Source organism: Xiphias gladius, chromosome 15 (genome assembly GCF_016859285.1).
Source record: "Xiphias gladius isolate SHS-SW01 ecotype Sanya breed wild chromosome 15, ASM1685928v1, whole genome shotgun sequence".
In the NCBI taxonomy this organism is placed as follows: domain Eukaryota; kingdom Metazoa; phylum Chordata; class Actinopteri; order Istiophoriformes; family Xiphiidae; genus Xiphias; species Xiphias gladius.
In genome coordinates, this window is record NC_053414.1 from 13,069,820 (window position 1) to 13,092,016 (window position 22,197).

At 40.3% G+C, this 22,197-nt stretch overlaps 1 protein-coding gene across 3 annotated transcripts in view; it reads left to right on the forward strand.

The window, feature by feature from the left end:
- The first annotated feature begins 4,185 nt into the window (after positions 1-4,185).
- Positions 4,186-22,197, forward strand: part of coro2aa (coronin 2Aa) — a 44,119-nt gene continuing 26,107 nt past the window's right edge. Inside the window, exon 1 of one of the 3 annotated variants that reach the window (XM_040146955.1) lies at positions 4,186-4,379. In XM_040146955.1, the coding sequence (XP_040002889.1) occupies positions 4,365-4,379 (15 nt within the window). In that variant the 5' untranslated portion in view covers positions 4,186-4,364. Of the gene's footprint in view, positions 4,380-4,514; positions 4,636-22,197 lie in introns of those variants that run through there. The other 2 variants (XM_040146957.1, XM_040146958.1) reach the window with 2 other exon arrangements.

Sequence of the window (22,197 nt, forward strand, 5' to 3'; positions counted from 1 at the left end):
TGTTGCACCAGATTGATCTGACCGACAGACAAGATACTTCAGTACTTTTTTGTTGGCTCAACAAAGAAATCCAAACTCTTCAAATGCATCTGTGTGGCATGTTTACACAAACAGGCGTACAAGAACGTTTTCCTAAACAAAACATAGTAAAAGTCTCAAGATTATCATTAAAATATTGACAGGAAAATTCTGATCAAAGAATAAGTAAAGCATTACAGAGCCCTTTTGTGAGTAAATGACAAATTAGAGATGCAACAATCAACTGATAAGTCGACTGAGAAAAAAATAATCTGCTAAACTACTAAACATTTAAGGTTTTTTTTTTCCAAGCAAAAATGACGATTCTGTTTTCAGCTTCTCAAATGTGAGACTTTGGTGGTTTTCTGTGTCATAAATGACAATAAACTGAGTATCTCTGGGTCTTGGACATTTTGCCGGACAAAATAAGACATTTAAAAAAATCACCTTGAACTCTGGGAAATGGTAAAGGGCATTTTTCATTACTTTTTGACATTTTATACACAAAATGATCAATGGAACAAATAATCGTTAGTTGACGAAAAAAACTGGGACTGCTGATAATTAAAATAATCATTAGTTGTAGCCTTATATCAAACAAGTTTCCTCTCAGCTGCATTATAAGCAGGTACTGATACAGTGAAGTAAGCTTTATGAACACATATAGCACAAAGTAATTACAATAGCAAAATTACAATATGGAGGAACAGTGACATTTTTAGGTTAATAAAGTGCAAACATATTTGAAGAATATGGATCAGAGAGTAACCTAGTCCAACCCCGCTTTGGTGAGAAAGGATAACATCAATAGTTTACCAGGATTTACAGGGCTTTGATATTTAAAAAAATAAAAATAAAAAAAAAGCCAAGTTACAGCAAGACGTTTTCTAGGATACTGTGGTGTCACAGAACAAGGATCAGATATACTTTGAGTTTTGTTGGCATAATCAGTGTTTCTACATGAACTGTTTCTGAGAGGCACGAAGCATCTGGCTCCATTTTTCAGAAAAAGTTCCTCTGAGAAACCTTTTTTTGTTTTTTTTTTTTTTTTTCATTTATGCAAATGTGGAGGCTGCATGAACAAACCCACGCGTGTGTACGAAGACTCTTGTGTCTGTTTTACACTCGTGGGAGAACTTTGAAGCGAGACAACTTGTCTGAGCATTTTTTGGGAATCCGACCACTGGGCCTCTGGGCGATGAGGAGACTGATAACACAGTTCAGACTTGGTTTCGGTTAAAAAAAAAAAAAAACACGCCTTGAAGAGCTGGAAGCAGTTGGACGACCTCTGCAGAAAAACATCTTGTGTGCCATGTTTCCACGAGGCCCTATACGCCTGACAAGGTTTTACGCACTGTGCAAAAAAACAAAAACAAAAACCAAACATGACCCTCCCTGAATATGTGTGCTGATTGCACATTTGTTATTCAAAGGGGTTAATATCTGAAGCAAATCCAGCCAGGAATTTGACAGGTGGAGGACTTTGAGATCAGAAACATGGCATGGAGGACTTCTAGAGAGGAGATGGTGAGTATACAGTTTGTGACAAGCATGACATATAACAAAAAAAACCCACACGACCGTCCTGGTAACGTGTCTGTTCTGTTGTGAACACAACATCTAGATATCAAATGCCAAGAAGGCTGCACAACCTTTAGCACGGGGCAGGCATATCTGAGTCTCCTGCAGAGCTGAAGTCAAGACAGTATGTTTTTCCACGAAGTCCCCCTCAAGGCATGTAACTCAAGACCCATTGGGTTTTCAAAGCTTGTTAAAAATAACTGGGGGGGGGGGGGACTCCCAACACTATCGCGCCGGTCGACCGGCGGCGTAACCGCACGGCTCCGGCACGCACTCGTCAACCCCCTCCAGCTCCCGGAGGCGGAATGGAGGGCAAGGTGCGAGGAGAGGCGGCACCGTCCCGGGACAGGCTGTGAGCTGCTGTGAGCTGCCCGGAGGCGGGAGGAGGGCGGTGAGACGCCACATCGCCCCTTCTGGATTCGGCCTCGGCTTCCCCCTTTCCTTACCCGGCACAAGGCTTTCACAGAGATGCTCAAGAGATGGAAATAGGTGCTCGATGTCCTGTGTCCCAATTAGGGATCAATGCACCCCCCCCCCCCCCCCCTTTAATTTCTTTTTAGATGTAGATGTATCAGCATTGCAGCAAACGTTGGTCGGATTTACGTTCATTTTGTTATGTGAGGTTTAAACAAAGTCAGTTTAGCGGTTTTGTTTTTTTTTTTTTTACAACAGAGGTTTGGTGGCGGTTGAGTTCGAGTGAGAAACCTGCGGCGAGTGACTGCGTTTTGTGTCGGACCCGACGAAAAGTGCGCCGCGGCTCCGTCCACGTCGACCGCGTCGTGGAGAGTTTTGAGCGGTGCGAATCAGGCGGCTGTCCGGAAGCTTGTCCGAGGCGTAGACCGCCCTCCCCGCAGACCGGGACGCTGGACAAACGCATCGACACGGCCCCGTTTACGGATCATCGTCTTTTTTTTCTTTCTTTTTTTTCCCTTCATAATACCATAATTAAAATGATCGACCGCGAGAGGCCGCTCGCGCAGTAATGTCGCCTCTCTCGGGATGCACCGTACCTTCGGGTGGCCTTCGTGAAATCATCCTGTCACGGCGGAGTTTAACACTGGGGGGCAACAAACCCTCTCAAATCAACATGTGAGGTGACATGTTGTCAGTGCTATGGGGGGGGGGAGCTCGGCCTACCGTTGACGGAGAGATGCCCGGGAACCGAGGTGGCACCGTTGGTCCCGAGAGCTGAGGACCACAGGGTCACCGGAACACGACCCTCCTCTGTCTGTCGTGTGACACCGAGTGTTTCTTCTATCAGGTTCCCGCCGTCGGCGAAGGCTGCGTTCGTCAGATCACGGAAAAGCTGCCCAGTGTACTATTAAAAAGGACAGCCTGACACACGCGCACACACGCACACACACACACACACACCTAAAACCATATGGAATCTATGCAACTACTGTGATATGCTTTTAGTTAGGTTAAACGCACATTTGTTTAGGGATATTGCACCATGTATGTGCAATATTCTCAACAATAATAAAGATCTTAGAACTGGATTTTGATACACAACCCTTCTACCAGACTACCTCTTCATATTTCAGATAATATTGTGTTTTTAGAAAAGCAAACCCCCCCCCCCCAAAAAAAAAAAAATAGCTTTACTTTACTTTTATTCTGCCCTAGATGCTAAATATCTAAACACAAACACACACACACACACACACACATACAGATATTTATGTATATATACACGAAAAACAAATTGAAACAGACAATTACACATATCTGATGGGGACATACACATAAAACTTAATGACTCAAACGACCATAAACCGGTCAACCGCAGTGAAACACCATGAAGTAAAGTCCATGTCAAGTCTTGCGCCTCAAGTTTTACTCGAATAAAAATGATTTTGCAGAAAGTCCCCTTTTACGGCGATACACTATTATTTATGTTATGTTATCATATCATTTTCTAACAGATGGATTACCCCGTAAACTGCAGTTTAACAGGGCGATTTGAGGCGGAGCTGATTTGAACTTCTTTGCATATTGTTGCACAGTTTAGTCTATAACAATGAGTCGTATTTTATGTGCATAATCTAAAGCCTGATCAAAGTAACTAGTAACTTAAGCCCTGGTATAAACTGCCATAAATTGAAAACACTTTACGGGTAAAATACTTTAAAATTGTACTCAACCACAGCAGAGTACTTGAGTAAATGTATTTGGTAACTTTCCGCGTCTGACCGGATGGTTTTGTCCCGTTTATAATCCAACCTTGTTTAAATGAACATATTTGGACAGTGTGGTGAGTCTGTCCTCTGCATCCCCCAGTTTTTAGAGACTCAACCTTTTTGGGTTGTTTTTTTTTTTTTTTTCCATCTCCCTTTAACGATCAACCTGGATTGCCTCGCCCCTCCCTCCTTCCCTCCCTCGTCGCATCCTGTGATCGCATCTCCCCTCATCCTCCTCCTACTCCTCCTGCTCTTGCTTTTGACCCCCCCCCCCCCCCTCTCTCTCTCTCTCCCCCGGTGGCTGCGCTATGTACAGGAGGGTAGTGTCCTGTCTGTGAGCTTTTATTTTTTCTTTATTTATTTTTTTTTTTGGGGGGTGGGCGGGGGGGAGCGGAACTCTCAAGGTCAGGCCGGGCTTCACGACGTTTCAATGACCACCGTGCATCAACAACCGCCGGTGTTCTAGCACGACTCGCCGCTGCTCCGGCAAGCCCTCCGCCGGCTCCTCCGCCACCGCTGCAGCGCGTCACTCGGTCCTCTTCAGGGAAAACTACCACCACCTGCCGACGCGTCTCGCACCGTATGACCGTCTCAAAGGTGAGTTCACCTCACTCTCAACTCCTCCTGCAGCGTGTCCTTGGTCGCTCGTCGTTTTGCAGAGGTTTTTTTTTTTTTTTTTTTTTTATCCCCGACCCCGACCCATCGCTGCGTGATAAACCGATTTGTCCTGGCGAGAGTTTTTGGATTTCGGGCTGTGCATTCTGCAGCGTGGCTCCGGGCTGCAGCTCTGCCATGCGGCTTCACAGCTTCCTCCGACCGGGCACGGAAACACAACCCGGCTCCAGGTTTTCCAGTGTGTGTGTGTAAGGTGTTGCGGATGAATATTCTGTGGCTAACAAAGAGGTTTACTGCTCATTGCTGCGAGATGCAAGTTTCTGATTTCATGCCGCATAGACCTCGGAGCTTCTCTCATGGTGGACTTTAACTTAGCAGACACCACCCTCCTGAAACGATACTGTACGTTGTTTTATGAGCTGACACAGAAGTGCACAGCTCTACCTACCGAGGCTGATTTAAAAAAAGAAATCAAATTTCTAGATTACCTTTTCTCATTGACATAACTTCAAAGGAAAGTGGTTGATGTAAAATAAAATTACGTCCGCAGCTAACGATTATTCGATTAATTTGTTTGGGCTGTAAAATGTCGTGAAAGCGGTGCAAGATGCCCATTGCATGCTCGGTTACCAGCTCATTAGATGCATCCAGCTAAAACTCATGCGGTCTGATACAGCAAAGTCCTGCGAGAAGGCCTGCCTTCGTGAGGGTTAGAATGGCAGTTTGCGCTGAAATTGTTTTTAGAGAGGTGTTGAGTCAACTTCAGGATCATGTTTGGGGGAGGTAGATAGCAGCAGCAATGTAAATTCCCAAAGCCCAGGGTGTCATCCTCAAATTGAATTTTATAAATTAAAAAAAAACAACCCAAACAGCCAAATATGTTTAGTTTGCCATCGTATATGACAGAGAAAAGCATCAAATCCTCACATTTTAGAGGCTGGAACCAGCAAATATTTTGTATCTTTGCTCGTAAAATTGACCAAAATGATTACATGATCATCAAAATAGTTACTGATTAGGTTTCTGTCGACTGTCAAATAGATTTATCCTCACTTTAAATAAAACAAGCCTATTCTTTATTTTGTTTTGGAGGACCGCTGATGCTCCCCCACATCTCACTTTAGAAACCACTGAATGCGATTATTTTCAGCGGATTGATGAAGATTGATTGCAACTCCCAAGTACTGCTGGACCTGCACAATATTTATATGAATTGCTGAGAAAATGAGTCGATCATTTGATTGTTCAAATGTGACGATTTTCCTGCTTTATCTTGCTGTGCATGTTAGTAGCTCGAATATTTTTTGGGTTTTCGACTGTTGGTCGGACAAATCAAGCGGTTTGAATATTTTAACCAGCGCTGGGGGAACTTTCGAAGAGCATAAATTACACAGTATTCATATGTAGTGCTGAAATGCTTAGTTGATTTGTTGATTTGTTGAGCGAAAGAAAATTAATCCCCACAACTCCTGATAACTGATTAATTGTTTAGGTCATTTATCAAGCAGAGTATCTAACAATTAGTTGGTTCACACTTACAAAAGGTGAGATTTTCTCAACTTTATTATTACTTTATTATTATTCAATATTAAGTAAATTGAATATCTTTGGGTTCCGGATTGCTTGATGGACAAAACAAGTATTGCATTGCACTCTGGGAACTTGTGATGGGCACTTTCGGTGGCTTTATGCATCCTACAGACTAAACAGTGATTAAAAAAAATATATATATCAGCGATGAAAATATTCGTTAGTCGCAGCCCAAAGTCATTTGTCCCGTAAGCAACAGTTCCTTGAAATATATCGAGAATACATTGTATTGTACCCACGCAGTTAGTATCATCTTCATGTCGGCAAAACGCATAATTAGTTATAAGTGAGCTCTGTTATTTTTGCTGCGTGGGTGACTGTATTCTGTCCAGCCACCAGTTCACCAGATGGTTTGGATCTATTGTTTTCGCTCAGTTTTGTCTTGATGGACATATACAAACTTAAGACAAAAGAAAAAAGCAGTTTGAGAGCTCTGTGCCTAATGACCCGAGTCTAATGCTCACCACATGTGGAGCAGTGGGGGAGATTTAGGACTTTGTGCCAATTGGCTCTCCTAGTGTGGCATGGCACATCACTTCCAGAGGGGCAGGTCCAGGGCATGCACTTTGTTTGGATTCGAGTACAGTTTACCATTAGGCACTGTTTGTGGACTATAAGTGGTATCGTGTTGTGCTGATGTGACCGTACCGACTTATGGCTTCACAAAATTTTTGTTGTCCAAAGTGAATGAGTCAAAGCTAATTGTGATTATATACTAACGAAATTAGTTACTGAAAGGTTTTGTTCAATGCAGTTGAGGAGTGGGTCACATTTCAGACAGACTGATCATCAATTTGATTGTTTCACTTGTGATTTTTGTTTATTTGCTATATCATGATATGCTAACAACAGAAACCGTGAGGTTTTTTTTTTTTTTTTTTAGTTCAAAGTTCATGTTTAGAGTATAGATTTAACCTTTTACTCATGCTTGAATACCACTTAATGCTGTAATGTCCACGAGGTGAGAGGAGCTTGAGGCAGGAGACGATTAGGTTAGCTTAGCATAAAGCCTCGAAACAGCTAGCTAGGCTGGTTCTCTCTCTCTCCAAAGTAAAAACAAACACCTATACGAGCACTTCTAAATTTCACTAAAGATCAAGTTGTATCTTATTTCTTTAATTTGTACTGAAACAAAAATATAAAAACAAGAATTTGTGGTTTTACAGAGAACTGGATACTGTATTTCTTGGCTAACCACATTGGGGTTCAGTAACTTGTCAGAGTTGTTTCACCCAGAAATCGTTATTGTTAGTTCATGTAACTCCCTCCAAAACCACAAATTAATGTTCTGCACATTTCTGATTTCTGTTGTGTAGCTAGTCTGGCTTTAGTCTTCCAGCCCATTTTTTTCACCTAAAGCTACAAATTATTGTTTTTACACTTCTGTTTGTGTACATGTTCAACAAACGAGATACAACATGTTTATTAGCTAGCTTTAGAGGTGCTTTAACTTTGGAGAGAGCCAGGCTAGCTGTTTCCTCCTGCTTCCAGCTTTTATGCTAGGCCATGCTAATCGCCCTCTGGCTCTGGATCCAGACCTATGCCACGTTCACGTCATATCGGTGTTATCGTTATTACTAGTTTTCCACTTCTAAATAGCATTCACGACAACATCCAAGTCACCTACAGGTGGGAAAGTTGAATCTGTCTGAAAATTCTGATATATCCGACGTAGTGCTAAAAAGTACTGAAGTGCCAGCAAAAGTCAGCCAAAGTCTGGTGTTAAAGGTAGTTAAACACTGAAATTTAATAGATAAAGTGTTTTTAACCCCTGCAGCTCTGCAACAAAACAACAGTCACTCAGAGTTGTTACGCTGTTAGAATTGTACGTCCTGTGTAGTAACCATTCATAGTATTTTTTTAGCAAACAGCTCGCTTGCTAGGTATTATGGTGTTTTGTTTCTTTCTGTTTTGTTTTGTTCGTGTTTATTGATTAAGACAGCGGGGATCTCCAGTTTCCCGATGACACGAAAGCTTGCGTAAACATGGTAATCTTTCCCGTCATTACCTTCAGTCCCACAAGAGGTGAACGCAATGTAACGCAATAACATGCTAGAGTTGTATTGATCTTCTCATCTAGCTCTTGGAAAGATACTGAATAATAACTGTTCCACATTTAAACACTTCTGAATGACCTACTATCCTGTCCACTTCTTCACCTCGGCTCTTTTATCAGTGCACAGGAGACAAACAGTGAGGACAGTTACACGTTAGCTGTGGTTTAATGTAAATTTTTTTAATGTAAATTTCAGAACAAGGCTGCCGCTACTGATCTCCATGCTTTGATACGCTCTTGAATCGCCCAGCTTCTCATTCACAAACTCGAACAGTTTCTCAGACTGTACAAGGCACTAATCTACTGAGTTTAAGAACAAGTGTGACAGCACGAGTCATGGTGGTGTTGGTGTTGTGTGGAGAGTAGAGGTGTAATGCCGGCGCCAAATCAGTCTAAGTAGGCTAGTGGGCAAACTCCTGCCAAAAAGAGCATTACGCTAATGAGTGTGCAACACATCCTCACTCGTAGGAAACAGAAAACTCCCCAACAAAAATAAATTTCAACCCTTGGCTTTTAACGAGAGAAACAACACATCTCCATGGTATCAGAAAGTTTTTAAGTTTTAAGTTTTAAGTTTTTAACGAGGAGTTTTTGAGTTAGTAGTATGTAAAGAAACTGGACTCTTTTCTGTTTAATTCTGCTGTGTCTCTCTGGAAATCTGTTGTGCACTTTCATGCTGTGCCAAAAAGCACTAACCTGTATCTCTGGCATGTTATCACGCAGGCTGTTAACACATACTTGAGATTCTCTCACTTTGTCCAAACTGTTTGCTATATAGAAGCTCAGTTCTTCAGCATCTCAGAAGCAGAGACTCCATTGTTCGTGTCCTGGGCTCTTTCCTGTGAAAAAGGCAGATATAAGTTATTGTCTATTTATCTTGTACTATATTGCTCTGTCACATCTGTCAAAACAGTAACTAGAGCTCAATAAAGGTTCCCATTATGATACAGACTCGCTGCTGGTTACAGGTATCAAAGTCCTTCCTGCTGTAATGACTGCAGTGACTTGAAGGCGTGCTTTTGAGCAAATACATCTTTGCCCTGAAGGCTTGATTAGTACAAATTCCCTTCAGCAATTATTTCTCTGTCGTGCTGCTGCTGTTGTGCAACAAAGTGATGACCAAATAACAGGAGGTCTAACCTGTTTTGTAGACAATCATTATGCCTTGATTACGTCAGAAACCTGTTGATAGTTACTCTAATAATGCACTGTGAACTGCAAGTGTAGCGGCTTTAATCCCACGGAATCACAAGCTAGAGCTGAAAAACAAGTTGATTAATTAATAATTTATAGTTAACTGATAAGTTATAGTAAAATTAATCTGCAACAATTTTGATGACTGATTAACCCTATAAGTCATTTTTTTAAGCAAAAATGTCAAAATGTACTGGTTCCAGCTTCTCAAATGTGAATATTTTCTGGTTTTCACAGTCTTGTCTGATAGTAAAAACAATTTAATTTGCTGAGACATTTAGTCATTAATTGATTAGTTAATTGTCAGACAATAATTTTCATTTTCTGAGCAAGTATACCACCAATTCATTGGTTCCAGGTTCTCAAAATGGAAATATTAGCTTATTTGTAGTCTTCTACGATAGTACATTGAATATCTTTGGGTCCATTTAGCATGTGATCTGGAGCTTTCAATCATATCACACAATCTTCTTTGAAAGACAGAGTTTGAAATTTTGAAACTGTTAAGTAAACATGGTCGAGAAGTTCTTGAAATTTGATCACCTACGTTTCCTTGATAACTGGATATACTCCACCTGCTGATGAAGATCATGTGAAATAATAATAGAAAAGCTCCAGAACAGCTACCATGTGGACCTTGAGGTGAGATTGTTTATTTAGGTGAAGAACTCTGAGACTGTTGGTCAGACAAAGCAAGGCATTTAAAGACATCACCTTACCATTTTATAGACCAAACGATAAATAGAAAAAGTAATGTGTGTCGTAATGGAGATTTAAATTATTTATTAGTTGCAGCCTAGAGAGCGCACAGATGGCATACATGCAGCTCTCCTCCGCAGCGTTTGGTCTGCAGCATGTGTCGAGTTTGTGGCGTTTTTGTGGATCATTAGGTGTTAATCCACACAGAGGAACAGAAACCAATTAAAGCGTTGTAAATTATTATGTGCCTGGGTCAGGCTGTTGAGGCCTGTATTTGTAGGATGGAGAATTTCCGCCTTTTCTTACAGAATTGTAAATACAGGACATAGGAGTGTAAGGAGTAGGCGTGTTACTAATCAGTGTTTTCATTATTGATTAATCTGTAAATTAATTTCAGCCATACTAGTGGTGCGGCTCAACGGATAGCAATGCTGGTTGGTCCCCCACTTTGTTCCAGACCGAAATACTCTCAACAACTACTGGGTGGATTGCCATGACATTTTGTACACACATTCATGGTCCCCAGGGGATGAATAAATGACCAATGATTTTGGTGATTGCTGACTTTTCCTCGCACACCTCCAGTAGGTTGACTTTGTTGATTTGTAGTGAAATATCTCCATAACAGATGGAAGGATTGCCATGACATTTGGTACATATATTCAAGGTCTCCAGAGGATGAATTGCAAGAACTGTGGTGATTGTAGTGTCATCTTTAGGTCAAACTTTGACCAATATGTTGGCTTGTGACTGAATGTCTGCAAAACTAATGACTTTCCCATCAGCCTCAGCTGTGCTTTGTGCTCAGCGTGAATTAGTAAATGTTAGCGTGCTAACATGCCCAACCTAAAAAAGTTAACATGGTAAACATTATACTTGCTAAACATCAGCATATTAGCATTGTCATTGTGAGCATGTTAGCATCACAGAGCTGCTAGCATAGCTGTTCACTCTCAGTCTTGTGTTAAAATGATTTATTTAGTGTCAAATGGTCGTAAAATTGTTCTTCACAGAACCAAAGTTACCTTCTTCAAATTGCTTGTTTTGTCCAACTAGCAGCCCGAGCCCCACAGATATTTAATTTACAAGAATATAAAACAGAAAAAAAAACCTCACATTTGAGCAGCTTGAAGGAACCAAATTGATTAACTGACCAACTGTTTAAGCGAAATAAATGTGTGTGCTTGTGTCCTCTAGCAGCAACCGAAACTCTGTGTGTGTCAAGTATTCCTGTTTACCCTAACGCTGGATTATATCGCTGATTTGGTAACAAGTTAGAAACAGCCTGAAGGTGAACGAGATCATCTCACATGTCTTCTGTTGCTTTTCAAAACAGACATTGTGCCTTGAGGTGGTTGTGGACAACCTGATGTTGCCACTAAAGGAGGCCTCATATATGACTATACCTCCAGAACAAAGCCCCCGGGGGCCTTAAGTCTCTGACTCCACCGCCACTCCCCCTGTGGTTCACTCTTAGTTAAAACAAATGAAGCCCTGCCTCCCTGCCCAGCAGGACCACGGCGACTTCATGGTGTTTGTGTCCTGTCACATTCAATCCTACTGTTCTCACACTGTTAATGAAACTGCTGATACTGTCTTATACTATCTCTTTCAGGACTCTTGGAGATCTATGAGACAATATTATCTACAAACCTGTGGAATAATGTATATTTTATGATGCATTTACAGTATCTTCAAATATCGTACATGGTTGGATAAGTAAAATGTGGTGTTTTCATTGTTTTGTTAGTTGTTTTTTTTTTTTAATTATTGTTGAGTTAAAAATGTATTTATTCAATGGATTTGAAGGTTAAACTGATCAGCCCTTACTGGTCAACACCAGCCGTTCCTCTAATGGAGATGAAGGGAAACCACTGAAGGGTGACCAATCAAGATCAGATGTTTTGAGGCTTAAATGGTTTGTAAAGTATTAGATGGATTTTGTTTTTTAGGAGAAAAATCCTTTCAGATGTACAGTCCAAATTGATCTTGATAATGTCAACAAAATTGTTTTGTCCGACCAAAAATTCAAAACCAAAAAATATTAAATATACAATGATATGAAACTGAGAAAAGCAGCAGGTTTAAATAAATACATTTAATATTGATATATTTATTAATGTAAATATTTGATGTTTTTTCTTTGATTATATATCTTAAAAGTGGGCAGTTTCTGCTTAAGGGCTGCCACTAATGCTCATGTTCATTATTGATTAATGTGACCGTTGTTTTCTCAAATAACTGATTCATCTTTTAGTCGATAAAAGGTCAGAAAATAGTAAAAAATACTCATCACAATTTCCGGAAGCCAAAGCAGACATCTTTAACCTGCTTGTTTTCTCTCACAGACCCACACTTTATCAATTCCAAAGTATTCAGATTACAATGTTAATAAAACTGCAAAAAAAACTGCAAATCTTCAAATTTGAGAAGCTTTTGAGATATTTCCTATTAAAATAGTTGCGTATTAATTTTCTGTTGATTGTTTCAGCCCTGTTTTATCATATTCCTTATCTCTTTTTTTGCTACAAGATTTATTTCGGATCTGCAGTTAATTTTGTACACTGTAGACATGTGAGAAGTCAACAATCTGTAATTTGGTAGACAAGTTTTAAATGGATCCGGCATTTGTTGCTTTTGTGTTGCAATCAGACCTAATTACAGTGACGTGTTATATGATTTTTTTTTTTCATTAATTAATTTTTTTTTCCAATATTTGTGTATCACTTGCCATTTGATGCTAGATGCACTCAGGCACAGCTAGCAAACACTTTCATATTTGTCATATTTAAGGGCCCAGGCTTTAGGAAACAATCTGCCGGTGGATGTTAAGGATGATTACTGTACTTGTCCTGACAATGGTTTGGAAATCCTAAAATGCTCTTATGTAACCGGAGAGCCTGCACGTGACCGCAGAACCTCTCACTGTTATTGTCACACGCAGAGCGCCTGAAGACCACCAGCCTCTCTTAACAAACCCGCTCCTGCTGTTTCTTGTCACCGCAGGGCAGGGTCATTTACACAGGGGAGCATAATGACTTTTTAAACAATAGCCTCAAAAGACCCGTTTGTATTTCCAATCAATGCCTTTTCTCTTCACTGTTACATCACTGTCACTCAGATCAGTTGTGCCAGGTTGTCCTGCACGTTTCTGACATGACAGCTGTCCGACCGTTTGAGGATTATCTGGTGCTGCTACCACGTGGGGCACACAGGGAGAGGATTAACTTAAAAAAAAAAAAAAAAACAGAGAGAGTGAGTCTGTGGATCTATGCAATGTCGAGCTCCCATTGCTCTTGTACAAGTTTTTCAGGCTGCAGGGAGGTGACACCGTGAAGGCCACAGGAAAGAGGAATACTCAGGGCTCCATTAGGACACTGAGTGAACCAGAGTGTGTAAGAATCCGACTCTGCTTGTTAGCTCATAATGTTCTCTAGCCCCAGGTTCTGCCTCTTATGTATTAACATTACATTTGAGTCTCAGATCTAGGGGCCCGTATTCTGAAGAATAAATTCCTAGAATAGCATTTTAAAAAATTTACCACTGTCATGAAGATATGTTTCAGAATACTCAGACACTTTTGTCAGTCTGGATAAAAAATACTCTGTCTGCAGTATGTTTGTTGTGATGCTGTTTCCTGTCCTGGTAGCATGGAAATGGCACACTGTATCTGCTTGCTTGTGTTAATTTTTTAGCTACCGTCTTTGTTTGAATTAGTAGAGTCCCACCTTGGGAAGCGGATGAAATATATATGTTTTTAATGCAGACTGCAAGAAGAGTCTAAGCACTAAGTTTTGCTCCATGACCTTCGGGGTTTTTCGAAACTGGCACCGGGGGAAATAAATGGTCTCGTGTTCATCTAGGTCTCCATCCACAAAAGTCACTGTGCTCTTTTGATCCCGTTCCCCCTTGTCACCATCTCCAGAGTTCACATGTACAGGCTTGCAGTTGAACCTTAATGATATTATTGCATGGAGCATAAATGTTCTTATAATAAATACATATATAATAAACAAGCAAAGTTAATTTGCGACCCCTTGTCAGAGGGTATATATTTTTGTGAGCTATGAACACTTGAAACAAAGAGTTATTTTTCACCCTCTCACACTGTTATTTTTTAATAAGTTCTATAGGCGTACATATGCAAATATATCTAGTAGTATTTCACAAGAAAATAGCAAAGATAAGAAAAATGTCTGTTAAAAATAATGATTTTAAGTAACAGGTATGTTTTTTCATATTTCCCTCAGTTGTTCTTCTTTCTTCTTTTTATTTCTTTGGATTACAAAGGACTTTATTTATTAACTGTGATATGCTGGCTTTCGTCAGTCCTACCCAGTTGTTTTGTTTCAAGCAAAATATAATGTTTCTACTCAGTGTTCTTGCTGATACATAGCACTAATTTATTAACCACTGTGAAATAAAGGAAATACAACATCCAAAGCAAAAGAGTGGATCCTGAACCCCAGTTTAGGAAGCACTGTCTTAGAGCTTTTACATTATGAATGTTCAAACGGATTTTTCTCTCTTCTGGTGACGTACAGTACACGAGCAGCTATAGGACGCATTTGTTAATGTAGCGGCGTTTCAGTCAACGGTGCTCTTGTTGTTTCTGGAGTCAGAGGGTCTTAATCGTGAGGCAGATGGGTCAGCAGAGTCTGATTCATTATTCATGAAGAGAACTAGATGGCCTTCTCCACTGATGTGTGCGTTTGTTCACTATATTGATCCCAGAGGCCTAGAGTAGCCCTAATGACCATGAAAAATGTTGTCGGAGCAAATGTAGGCTCACTCTCTGACAAGGCAAGTGGCAAATACTCTATGTACATTTGTTTATTGGACTCAACAGGTGCTTCCGTTCAAATGCTGCTAGATGGATTTTTGAACTGAGCGCTTCAACATGCAAGATCCTTAATGTCATGCAAAATTTCAAAACAGCTCATGCTAATTTTGCTGAGCATATATTTATTTGTAATATAATTTTAGCAACACTAGGGGCATGTCTTCAGGGATGGCAATGATGGTGGGTCAGTCGGCCAGACTGAAATATCTCAACAACTACAAGATAGATTACCAAGAAAATTTTTTACAGATATTCATGGGCCATAGAGGATAAATCTCGCTGACTTTGATTGATTTCCTCTAGTGCCACAGTGAGTTGGACATTTTTGGTTCAAGGCAAGGATTCATATCCCACTCAGCCGAAGTGTGTTTTTCCTTGGCGTGAGATTTCACAGACAAACACTTTAACACGTCAGTGAGCTGCACGTTCAGTGTGTCGACTATCACAACACGCTAATGCAGTTAGCTAATGGGTGTGATCTGATTAGGAGTGGCCTCCTTCAGCCCGATAATAGGTTGGGCACTGCAGCAGTGCGGCGTCTGTGTATTGTTTAGAGAGAGCGGCTGAGCCTATATATAAATGCAAGCTAATCCCCTTGAGTCACAGAAAGTGAAACTCACCTTGACTACAGTTACTATGGATAGGATGGATGGATGGAGGGCCTTTAGCTGCTCAGACTAAACACTGTACACTGTGTTAATTTAAGTGATAAGCATCCCTGTGACTTGTTCGGAGTGCTCTGAGGGACAAGCTCATTGCCTTTGCTGAATAATTGATCATCCTTCAGCCATTTTTTCATTTATTATGTATATATTTGACGAATAGTAAATTCTGCAATATGAAGCATCTCCTTTGCATATCAATTCCTCAGACAGTGCCTCTTGAACTAATTTTAGAACATCAAACCTCATTTTGTGCTGCTGCACATTTTTCCCTCTCCGTCTTCTCTTTGATGCTGAATATTTTTAACTGTGTCAGGAGCTTTTGCTGCAAAGGCCATTGGCTGTCTGCAGAGTAGCTTCGACTTTGCCGTAATTAATACAAGGTAACAAAAACCCTCTTGAGGCTACGACTTGAGACACACTCTGCTCTCTAGTTGCATTGTGGTATGATCCATAATTATAATTACCACATAGGATGTGAGGGAGAATTTTTTTCTGCATTTTCTTAATAAGACATTTCCACATACTGTTGACACCTTTAGGCGCTTTTTTTTGTTTGTTTTTTTCTGACCGAGTTTGTACTTGAATGATCTCTTTTCTGTGGAATGAACAAACACAAAGATTGCATTTTGGTGCAGGCATATATGCAGATATACTTTATGTACACAACGTGTAACTAAAATTATATTCAAGTGTTTACCTTTGTTGATTTGTTCGTTGATTTGTAATTAAGTACAGCTGAAGTAACCACATCGTCTGATAGAGTTTGGAGGGTTGTGTCTTATTTTTCTTTTTTCTTTTTTTCCCCCGGCTTTTTAAAAACCGAAAACAGAAGAACAAAAGTGTTAAGGATGGATTAAGCAGTGTGTTTATCTGCACTAAAGTAAGCTTCAAACTTGCCCAGCTAACTACCTCAATACCTACTGTAGTAATGCTAAGGTAGTGTTACTTCCAAAGCCAAGGCTACCTAGATTGTTTTGTGGGGTTACTGGTTACGTTAGAAAAGCCCAGTTCACATCCATTGTTTGGGAGCTGATCCTAGAATATATCAAGTGCTAAGGCTAATGTTAGTGGCGCTGTCCTGCTCTTTATTTGATTCGAGGGAATTTTTCCTCATCCACACCTGTTTGCGTGTTATTATTGCCAAACTTGTCCATTTGTTTTCATCCTAAAGCAAAAATGTACTATTCAAAATACGAACAAGTAAGGGATAACACCCAACAAGTTGTATGTTCCACTTATTGTAACAGATGACGCAGGGGAGGGTGGCTGACCTTGGAGGGTATTATCCCGCTTATTCCATGGCCACTTGCCATATGTAATCAAACTAAAAAAAATATCATAAAAAAGGATACGATATAGTTCCTTCATTCCATAATTTACAGTGGGGTACAGCTGTGTTGAAGTGTAATCACCAATGTCGAGCTGAGCTGCTGAAATAAGCAAGAACGCTGCTGTTCAAATCACAAATTGTCTTCCTGTCCTCGGGAGTCTGGACTCCTGAGTTGAACTTGCCACGTTCGAACTCCCACGTGTGGGACTGTGAGCTTGGCCTGGTCTGTATTGAGAAAGGCCTGGAGTTTTCAAACGACTCACGCAGCTAACGTTAATTAACTAGCTAGCTGGATCTCGTAAAGTCCACCTGTCGTTATTCAGCCTGACAGAAGCGAGAAGCCTGCTTTCGTCTACTTCTGTCTGAAATCAAAGACCCATTGTTTCAAAAATTACGAAGAACTTCGAGTGGCAAAACCGACACTGTTACCACTGTGAACTGCCAACTACACCGTGGAAATTTTTTACTGGCATAGCAATTGTAACTGAAGGGGGCGTGGCTTACAGAATGGTCAGATGGTATCAAATTACACAGTCCTCTCCAGAAGCCCTCCTAAGAAACTACAGCTACATATCAATTACGCCTCTAGGAAACTATCAGGAAACTACAGGATTTGTTAATTATAGTGTTGTATAAAAAAACGTTATGTAAAGATGTAGTTATTTTAGCTCTACTTTTAGAGAACAAAGCAACAAAAGGGAAACACCTGAAGTACTGCTAAGAGCCTGAGGTTTAGGTACATGGGGAGCTATCTCTCTTTCTGCGATGTGATCGTTGTGTGTCGTGTGCAATAAAACCTCCATCCGGCATGTCTTGAGTCCGGACCCTCTTACTGTAAGTCAGTAAAGGAATTGATTTGGTTTCCAGCTCGTCAGACCCAGTCGATGTTAGTTGTTGCAATCCTTGATGCCAGACATGTGTGTGTGTGTGTATGCGTGATTGTCTGATAGATTACATTCTTTGTGTCTAAAATCACCATACTTATATGTGTGTGGAAACTGAGAGAGGTGCACAAAAATGATTCTCTAGATAACAGATTATGACTTACATGTGAGCTTCGATCTTTAAAACAAGTAAAATGTATTTTTCTTTAGTGTTTCTCTGATGTAAATCCAGGGATTTTGTTGGCTGTACAAACCATGATTCGCTGCCAAAGTTGATGTAAGCAGGTAAGTAAGGTTTCAAACAGCTGTGTTGGTGCAGATACCGGAGTGAATCTGGCATGAAAGAATTACGTGTGCTGCACAGGCATGCTAACGTGTGACTCATGTAACATTTAAGCTAACTGGAGGGCAAAATCAACTTCACACGGTGTACTTTAGCCGTCATCAGCAACAGAGTTTTAGAATGACTATTGAACATCTTATCAAATACACTGTTCCCCTTGTCACTTACTCTCCGTTGATTGCCATCGCCTTTCTGTCTTTGATCTGCTTGAGTGGATCACATCTCAGTCGCTCATCACCTCTGAACCGACTGTCTGCAAACTCAAAGTGAGAGAATCTCGTCGGCAAGATGAAGCAGTCCCACGCAGTGAATTTAGCAAGACTCTTGTGTTTGTCAATTTCTGTTCGATGCAGTAGTTGGAAACAAAATTTGAAAGATTTAGGCTAGTGCAGGTGAAGATTTATAACCCAGTGACTTCATCGTTGTACGTAGTCACACCTTGGCCTGTTAAGACATGATTAGATTATGGTCTCTTCTGAAACTCGATTATTCATATTGCGTTTTCATTTTTTGAGCGTTTTTTGTTACCGTGCTTGCTCTCACAGTTTGTAGTTCTCCCGTCATCTTATATATAATTTTATATTGCAGTAACAACATACAGTATATATATTCGGATATAGTATAGTATTCTGTGGTGTTTATAGATCAAATGACACAAGGGAATGTATATTTCTGGCTAATCTAGTTAATTTGATTTCTAAAAAAAATCAAGGGGACTCATTACATGATGCAAAAATTCTGCATAACAACTATTTCCGATGACTTTCATACTCACCTTTGCTCTACCATCTCCTTCCCTCTAAACTGACTGAAGTTTTATCAATGAGTACCAATACTGAGGAACTAGTAAGAGAACAAGCTAGGTTGAATTTTATTGAAATAACATTATCAAGAACCTGAACTGCTTCTTTTAGGCATGTTTCTCATATTTCTGTAGCCCCAACATCCAGAAAACAGGAATCTCCATGTACTGTATAATAACTGTGAACTTTAGAGCAAGAGAGGTGTCTTCACATTTTTGATTTGACTCACTGGCATATTTGCTTGATGAACATCCCCTCTTTTTCCTTTCTTCCTTGACAAAAGACCATCCATCTCACGTACTTAACATGTTGTCATCCTGTCAGAATAACTCTTGCCGGCACCAGAGCATCCTCGAGTGTTTTCCGTTCCCAAAAGAATCAGATTTAATCAACTTTATTCTCAGTCCAGATTTTTCCTATACCATGCGGGAACCACTGTCCTGATACAACCAGAGATATAAACAGTACGGCATAAACTCAAGAGAGTAGTCAAGTGTGTATCGCCAGTGTTTGTGTAAAGACTGAACTTAACAAAACCAAATCCAAAATAAATGTTCGTCTTTCCATGGAGAGGAATTGCATCTACGTTTCATCACCGTCTGAAGAATTTTGTTCCAATTGCAGTAATTGTTCCATAAATGTTAAAACTGCTGTCATACTGGAGTGTCTTACATCATTTCTTCTCCCACCTACATTATTTCAAAATTATGTGTCAATTTGCATACACTGCACATAAAGAAAAGTATGACTTGGAAAGCATTTAAATGTTTTCTCTGATTGGCCTGTGAAGACGACTTGTAGAAGCAGTATCTCTCCTGTGAGTTTATGCAGGTGCAGCTCCTCATTTGCACAGTAAAGCAACAAAACCAGAGCTTAAAGCAGCATGCAAATTTATGATAACCTGAAAAAGCTTGACCTTGCTTTTTTCGTGCACAGTCCTGCTCAGGGCTCACAAATAAGGTCATACCAAGCGAAGCAAAGGGGTTTTATTTCAAAGAAGGTGCTGCCCTAACCAGTCATTTAGACATTTATCGGCTTTCAGAAGGACTCGTCTAAATTAATCTGTCCTTAAAGGAGGTCCCTGTTCTCCCTGGACTTCAATAGCTCCAGAAGACTTATTCAAAAATTGACTTCACCAGTTCAGTTATCTGTCTGCCTGAATGGGACCGCAAAATTTGCTCAGTTGGTTAACAGTTTACCATTTAAAGCCCAAAGTCAATACACTCAAAGTTAAAAAAAAAAAAAAGCCCAAACCTCACTACAGCAGTTTAGGCACAAAACTGAAACACAGGATTGCACTTGGCACTGAAACCAGGTGTTCTTCAGTCAAAACACAGTCAGTCGGCCAATCAGCAATGACAAAGTGAGGAAGGGAAGGTCACTGTGGCTCTGTGGTGTCAAAGGCTTTGGCCTATTTTCTCAGAGCAGCTAGCTATTAGTCTGCGGCTGTGTGATCTGTGATTAGAGAGCAAGCCTCTGGTTTGAGCTCTTTGGAAAGAGTCACAAGCTTTTAGGACTCATGCCCTGTCCTTATTGATAATTGCCACAAATTAGACACACACTCACCTGAATCTCCAAGGTTTAATCCGGAGCCAACAGTTGAATGAAAGAAAATACAGAGTGTAACAACAAGTGGAGCCTCGGCTGCCGGGCAAGTGTCATAAATCACCGCTGTCCGTCTGCTGTGATAAGAGGAGTGGATACATGGTGACATTGGCCAATGACTCCACTGTCTGTTTGCTGTCTGGTTTGGTAGATTGATACCATCTTAAACATAAAATTAAATATCTGCGGGCGTGTGTGTGTCATGTTTGGTCAGTTTGCGCCCTTCTCAGGTTTCAAAGTATTTCTAAGTTATCGAAGTTTCTGTACAATCATTCAGCTCTTTTCTGCAGAACAGCTGGTTTCAGTTTTTAAGAAGTGACTTCGAACCTTGTCTATTTGTGATAAGGTTTGCGTAGGTGTGTGTTTACGCTGATTAAAATACATTGTGGCTTGAAACTCCACAAGCGAATGTCTTTGCCGGTTTGTGTGTCCTGTCTCTTATCTCAGAGAAAGGGTGTGACCGTTGGACTTTGTTGTGTATTTGGGGGAGATGTGTTTGTGGGCAACTACATCAGTAGTGTATACATGGGTGAGTGCATTCTCTCAAGCACTAACTCCAATTTTGAGTTTTACATACAAAACATTTGATCATCTTATAGAATATGATGCAACTATAAATTAAAGTACCCAAGAGGGTATAGAGTTGTGAACATTTGATTTACCTCGACCCGCTTCAGCATTAAACTGCTGCTTTCACATTACGTCATCAGTGGTAATAAAGTGAATAATAAATACATCATTGTAAAAGAGGCCATTCGCCATAATAACAGTTATTCTGGTGATTATAATTCTGTACTTTAAGGCCCTGAAGACCTATTTTCTAAGATCAAATTCGAATCAAAATCGGATCAAACCACACCCTCACAGTCCTGATGAAGCAGATTTGTTTCATCACTTCCAAATTTAGAAATCTGTTTTTGTCTAACTTCAACTTTGAATGTTGATATTTCAGTCACAAATATTTAATTTTAAAGAGAATTACTTATGATAGGAAAAAAGGCTTTCAGGCGCTTGAAGTAAAAATTTAAATGCCGGACTTTTATTTCTAGTGGAGTATTTTTTTACGTTGAGGTACTACACCTCACTAAGATCTAGCCACTGCATTACAGGAATAATCCTGATCTGAATTACAACTGGCATGCAGGCATGAACGTTTGTGCAATAACAACGATTGATCAGCCCCTCGGCTACACCCCTGTTTGACCCTGTGAAGGCCAGCTGTCAGTGACCAGCTCTCTTCACCCCGTCCTCATATCGACCTGTTAGCCTAGCCTCGGGTGCTAATGGGCCATTACGTAATATTTGAGTCTGACTCGGAGAGATTACCACTGCTGTCCAGCGGAAGCCATGCGAACAGTTGAATGGGTTTTGTGGCAGCCGGGCGTTCTGCCAAACAATCCGGCAAATCTAATTTTGTGTGCAGGTTGTATCTTTATGCTTTTAACTTGAAGGTTCTTAGTGAAGTGTCAGATTGAACTTCACAGAGGACAGATGGTTTGAGAGGGACTGTCAGAGATTATTACATTAAGTAGAATTATTAGTTTGGTGTCTGTGTAGTTGAGAACGTCTAGCCTACACTCTTGTTCAGTGCAACTTATGAATGCATGAAATGATGCAAAAAGTTGATATTTTTTAAAATCTATTAAACAGCTAATACACGGTGGAAAGGAAAATCCCTTTTTGTTGCTGAAACTTTAGCCTCTTTCAAATCTACATTTAAAACACTCTGCTTTTCTTTCAAGTATTTTTTTTGGCATTTTTCCTTTATTAGAGAGAAAATGTACAGAG